The 6,654-nt window shown below is 37.0% G+C and overlaps 1 protein-coding gene across 1 annotated transcript in view; it reads left to right on the top strand.

Moving 5' to 3' along the window:
* The first annotated feature begins 492 nt into the window (after positions 1 to 492).
* MYBPC1 (myosin binding protein C, slow type) overlaps positions 493 to 6,654 on the top strand; it is a 73,824-nt gene continuing 67,662 nt past the window's right edge. The window contains exon 1 of the mRNA XM_010184950.1: positions 493 to 609. Coding sequence (XP_010183252.1) covers positions 585 to 609 — 25 coding nt within the window. The 5' untranslated portion in view covers positions 493 to 584. The remainder of the gene's footprint in view (positions 610 to 6,654) is intronic.

The raw sequence follows: 6,654 nt of genomic DNA, 5'->3' as shown, positions 1-6,654 counted from the left end.
GCAAAGTACTCTATTTCTCCCTCCATCTTCGCATAGCACTTTCTCTTAAAGGGAGGAAATGAACTTTCACTGCAGGCATACTGCCTATACTTATTTGTCCCTTTAATGTTGTGGGTAAAGGCGCAAGTATATATAGGTAGTTCCTATAAGTTCTGCAGGCAGGAAGGGCTCTTTAATAGCATAACAGTCACTTTTTCAGCCCCTATCTGCATGTGTATGCGTGTCTGCACGTTACAGAGAGAGACACAGAGAGCGAGCAGTGTGGCTGAATTTAGAAAGTTATAGATGTTCTCATCAGCCCCGTGCAATGCAACAGAGATTCCTTCCAAAAGCCAAGGGAGCAGAGGCTGCAGACAACAGATGTGAGAGAGGTTCCCATAACTGTCAATTTTCAAAGTGTTTGCATTGAAAAGAGAGGAGGTGCTATTTTGATTGATATTTCAGTCGCAGTATATAAAGCAGAGGAATTCTTCTTACGCTTTGCTTGTCATACTGCTCTGCGTACTCTCTCGGCTGGACTTGGGGCTACTACGTACTGCATCTGAAAGGCTGAAGCTCACTGGGAATAAAGAATTCTTGTAACAATGCCGGAACCCACCAAGAAAGATGGTAAGCATAACAAATATTACCTGAACGTTTCTTAATTACAGTGATTATGAGTATGCACACACACAAAACACCTTTTAGAGCAACTTGCATATTTCAGCAACAAATAATATCTGAGAGTGATAGCTGTGTAACATCACTTTACATGTGATATGCAGATCACCCATCCTTTTAAAATAAGAAATTACTTTCAGGTAGGGCTATAGCACAGAACGGTTTTGGCCTCCAACTATATTAAACAACAAACAATGGTTTTACAGAGATCTTAAGAAACTACTTGATTGGGCAAATGCTGTATTCACTTTTGAAAGACTGCAGGATTTTTGTAGTGCAAGTAGTGGTTTCTCTATAGCTAAGATATCTAGGCTGGAAAAGAGAATAAGCTTTTCTTATGATTTAAAAAGGCAGCATGTTGATATATTTTACATAACATTTTATAAGTTATTGAACAGAAAGGATGTGTTCATGAAATAGTTTTAAGGTTTTGATGAAAATATATTCTATATGTCTAATGCATAAGTGAATAATGTAGTAAGTTTTCTTATGCAGGTCAAACTGGAATGATACATGTGGCCATACTACAGAAATTATCATTTTATGTTTCAGAAGGACAGTTAAAGGCCCCTTTTGTCAAACTATTAAGTTCATAGGAAAAAACTGAGAATGTAGTCTGCTAGCGAAGTACAGAATTGGAGGCTGCCCAAAGAGTCATAAAATGTTCCAGGTCTATTAATTCATTACTTTTTAAAAGTTAGCATTTATTTTTTGCTATTTATAAAATTTAAGCTGAATAAACTTCTTATGTTTGCATTAATTCTACAGCCTTTCTTTTATTTTTCTTACTAATTTAGACATTTTGGTTATAATTTGTGTAGATTATTGTTTAGCACTGGCAATATACATAGCTTCTGCAAAGCAGTAAATATGCAAACTGTATATGCTTTGCAAATATCGGTGAATGAGGTACGCAGACAGGTGCTCTAATGCATTTCCAAATGCAAAATTGAGTTTAATCATAAAGATAATCCTGTTGAAACTATAGACATCATTAAATAGCATTTATCTCCCATCAATTCTGAAAGATCTGATAGGCCCACGTGTGTAGTCTAAATGAGTGGATTTGATTTAACAATGACATATCAATAGCATTTGCTTTATTATAAAAGTATTTTTAAAATATTTTCTGGTTTTGTGGAAGGCAAAAGCAGAGAAAGTACCAGGAGCATGAGGCAGTTTCAGCACCTTGTTGGGTTAGGGGCATAGGAAAACTAAACTTTATGAACAAATGAGTCTTAAGCAAGTAGTGTTGACAGACCAACGTGATCATTTTACTTACTGGCCCTCCTTAGTGCTTGAGGACAGTGATGGATGAAGTATCCTTCTGAAAATAGCTACACCAAGTGCACGTATTAATACGAGAGTCTAATCCTCTATATCAAACCTAGAGCCAAGCCCCTGCTAGAGTGTCTTATTTGTAATTCAAATGATTTACACATGTATTAAGTGTCCTTTTTATTTGATCTGTTATTTGACTGGATATTACAGAGTTTAATCAGAATGCATTCTGTGGCTGCCAACTAAAAAAAAAAAACTAAAATATTTTTGCACTTTCAAAAGATGTGGTTTGGAGAAAATTTGTTAGAAGGCTGATGTTTCTAAAGGTTATTATTATGTTTAAGACTAGATTGTTTCAAAGATGTTCACAATGCAGTCATTACAAATGCAGCTCTGTGGTTGTGTTACAAAATAAGTTAAGCAACTCTGAACAACATTATATTGACCATGGAGTAAATGTGATTTTTGATGAGTCAATATTCAAGAACATAAAAATTGTTGAAACCTTCTGTCCTGACAGAGCTAGCATTCACAAGTAGTTATGAGCTCTGGAAAAGTGATACATACAGGTTGTATGCTGGTTGTTCCTCACTGTACTCAGCTTATTTGGAGACAGTAGATCAAGATGATAACAGATTTATCCTATAGTACTTAAGAGATTACCTGATTCCTAAAGATTTTTCATTGATCAAGAACTCACCTGAGCTGGTGGCACTACTTCTATAGTAAGTACAAGTACTTGCTATATTAGTGACAGGAGCATTCAGTACCAATAACAGTGCAATACCACTGCTCCTACTCAAACTAGCTCTACTGGTAAGAATTCAGAACTTGATGTGTCCATCAAATGCCTGTTCTCAAGGTAATTTCCAAGGCATGAAGGATTGAAGGTAATTAATTAACGAAGGTGAACTTTGGACTTACTATACTCTGGAAGGTACCACAGAAGGGCTCTCTGAGAAGTCTTTGGGGAGCTTGTTGACAGACTACAACAGAAAGCAGAGAAAAAAAGAGGCTTAAGGCTTCTGCAGCACATGGGTACCTAAGCAGTATTCTTCTAACATTTTCAAAAGAAGCAATCTACATGAATGATCCCATACTCCTTAACCTCATAGGTCTTGCCAGTTAAAGACAGCACACACAAGAGCAAGCAGCTGAGAAATTAAGTTAACACTTAAATGTTAAGAAAATCTCAGCTTTGCATTTTTTTGTCACTGCAGTTCCTGAAGTACATACCTAGATTTTTGAGAGGCAGTGCTGTAGCAAAGCTCCCAGGCTTTTTTTCAGGCCAAATGCTCTTTGAGTTATTTTAAGATTATTAGATTACCAAGGAAATTTCCTGACTTGGTGAGAGTGTAGCTTTTAACAAATAGAATCACCAAATTAAACAAACCACTTGGCTTAGAGAAGGTTGCTGGAGCCCTTCAGCCTGATGGAATTTGTCACTGTAGGAATAGGCTTCCATAAGTAGTGATTTAAGGCCTTTATTTTACTCTTAGAAAGTCAAAGTCCTATATATTACATCAGCTGTGGCTTCTCCGGAGTATATAGTCATGCCGTTTTAAGATAGTTTTGTCTTTGTTAAAAAAATTGATATTCACAAGATGAAGTTTACATCAATGGGTTAACTGAACCCAGTGGATGACTAGGATAGGACTGTGGTGCCAAAGACCTTTACCAGTGCCTTTAATTTAACTTAGTTTTCATGGTGACTAATAAAATACCTCTCTCTCCTATAATTACTTCCTGTAATTTATTGTAATCACTCAACCTTTCCTCCCCTCCCTTTCCTTTAACCAACATTCATAATAAGAGCTGCCCATTAATTAGGTACCCTCTTAAACTGCCAGAGGCCAACGGCATTTGGACATGGTTTGTAAAAGTGCCAGGTCTCTAAAGAGCAACAGTTTCAAACTATTTGTGGGCATCATCCCACAGGGACAGGTGCAAGTCAGTCCCCAGAAGGCAGCTCTGTAAATTTGCCTTATTTATTCTCCCCAGTCTAGGCAATAACTCATGGCCATGAGTTAAGTGACCGTTCCAACTTTTAGGCAAAAGTATTTATCAACCATCTGCCAACTTCATTTTCTGAGAGTTTGCAAGCTCTGCTTGAATACTGTCTGAAGCATCCACACATTGGCAAGGAATCAAAATTAAAATCAGTGTGTCTACTTCAGACTGTTTTAGTAAAACTTTTTTCAATCTATAAACAGCATAGATGCAAAAGCTGTGAATAAAACTACATGTATATATTGTCTGTTAGAAGGACAACCTCTAAAACATGAAGCAATTTGTGAAAGGAGGCAAACAGACAGATCTGCAGAGACTGCTTTGGAGATATGGTAACACTGTTCTCTCTGAAGAAGCCCAGTTGAAACAGCCTTTGCTTTTATTGGCTTTTAAAAATGATCTGTTTTGTTTCATTGCATGATTCATCTATAATTATATTTGCATTATATTTATAATGTTTAAAACAACACCAGTCTGCTATATCAAGATAACAGCCACTGTCAAACAAGTCAGCTAGTCATATAAATCATATAAGCAGATATGTAAAGCAGCATTCCAGTGGGAAATCAATCTCAGTATCAAGGTTGGATAAGAGTTAATTAAAGTAAGATTTCTTTTAATATATTTTCTAGGCTAGACAATTTTTCAGAGGTGAAAAAGAAGTTAAATGGAAATTCTACTTTAGTATATGGATTTGGCTCATGCCAAAATTATCACTGCTGATGGAAAATTTTCCTGAAAATTCAATAACCCACTATATGAACATTGTATAACATTGCTTACTGCTTTACAAGCAGACGACTGGACCATATAATCATTTTATTATGGCACCAAACTGGGTAGTGCAGCTGCTGCTGTCCTTGCTGCATAGATACATGCTTCAGTGAGGCAAAAGAAAAGCATGTGGACATCCATCTTCTGCCATCAACATTGTCCCTTTGCTGGACTGACTGTAAAATGCATTCTCATTATTTCTAATTGCCTTTAGTCTTAGAGCCAAATCACACTCAAAGTCAGGCCCATATATATCATTTACAAGCACTGTATCAGAGTCACAGGTAAATGACTTTTAGTGGATGAGAGGAGGAAACGTTAACACCTCATGTTATTTTCCTCTCAATTCTTTAGAAAGTTTCTCATCACCACCTCTAGCTAATAAATTTAAAGCCCTCACAAATGGAAAGCAAACTTACGCCTAACTGTTGTAATGAGATCCCTTAGGGTGGGCCCACTCCAGTCCTGAGCCCCATAGAGCAGCGTCTTCCTGCACAGATCTTGTTGCACACTGGGAATTGAGATGTTCTTAGACTGTCTTTGCCATCCCATTGGTGATTTCTGATTGCTGCACCTACACTTCCTTCTGAGATACCAGGGAATCTCAGATTTATTCTTTGACCTTCTGCCTCCACCATTCCTAAGTTTAAGACTACTTTTCCAATCAGATTTGATTGAAAAAACCCTACACTGGCAAAGAAAAATCCCCAAACTTGATTTATTTTGTAGGTTTTATGTTTTGTTTTATTATGGTGTAAATTGAAAGAACTACATTGATTTTTTTTTTTCTTATACAAGGCATTGATTTTATTTTAGTGTAGGAGAATAATGCAAGATCGATCTGGCTTATTGTTGTTCTTACTTTAGATGAAAAGCTCATCCATCTGTGCAAAAAGCAGTACATCTATGTACAGGAAAAATATTTAATATTGTCACACTAAAATAAAATGCTTATTGAGTTTAGGAGGAAAGCAGGGAATGGTCTTTCAGCAGACCAGAAGGTGCTTTGTACTTGGCAAAACTGAAATTAGCAAATGCTGCCTTTGTGTCTCCCTATGCTGCACCTGTTGGGAAGATAAATAAAGGACTGCCCAGTTCTTTCCCCTCATACCTCCTAAATATATCACTTCAAGAGAGCTTTAAAAAAAACAATCATGCTACAGTACCCTTCTGTTCCATGAAAAACTGGTTGAGTTTCTTCATAACAGTTTCAGGGATCTACCAAAAAAGATGGGAAGGTCTGTGGTTGCATAGCAAAAAAACCCAGAAAAGAGATCTGCAGAGACTTCAGTTAAAATATTAGCAGCTGCCGCATAACAGTTCTTGGAAAATATGTTGTGCAATGTATTTCATGTTTCATGAGAGGGCATGCAGAGGGTTCCTTGAAGTGGAACAGCAAACCAAGTTTGAAAATAAATTTCCTACGGAAATTTCCCTTGAGATACGCCCAAATACTAGACTCATCACTCAGGGAAAATGCAAGGATTCCCCTAAGTTAGAGGTCCTAATTTAATAACTGCTCTACAGTGAGGGGAAAAAAAAGGTTGTTCTCATTCAGACACTTATGTGGCTTTGCACTGAAAGTAAAAATCTGTAAAATAAAGGAGAGGGCAAATGGATAGATTCATTAACATTGGTTGTAATTAGAGTTTTCTCAGTCTCACTGCAAACAACTTCGACTTTTAAGTCTGAGGAGCCCTGTGACTGAGAAACAGCCCTTTCTCTTCCCATCCAGCCCTCTCTCTTTGCTCTCAGTCACAGCTGAAGTGCTACTTCTGAACACCCCAAAAAATAGGTTTCTCTTTTCCACTACTGTTAGGGAATCAATATTTGAAGCCATTTTTTGATCATTCACTATGGGAGTTTGATGCACTTTGTGACCATCAGGAGATTTTATTCTTTTGCTTTGAAGAGCTGTTAGTGTTTTAA

This window comes from Mesitornis unicolor, unplaced genomic scaffold (assembly GCF_000695765.1).
Source record: "Mesitornis unicolor isolate BGI_N332 unplaced genomic scaffold, ASM69576v1 scaffold51745, whole genome shotgun sequence".
Classification (NCBI taxonomy): Eukaryota; Metazoa; Chordata; class Aves; order Mesitornithiformes; family Mesitornithidae; genus Mesitornis; species Mesitornis unicolor.
This window is presented reverse-complemented; position numbering and strand designations above follow the sequence as displayed.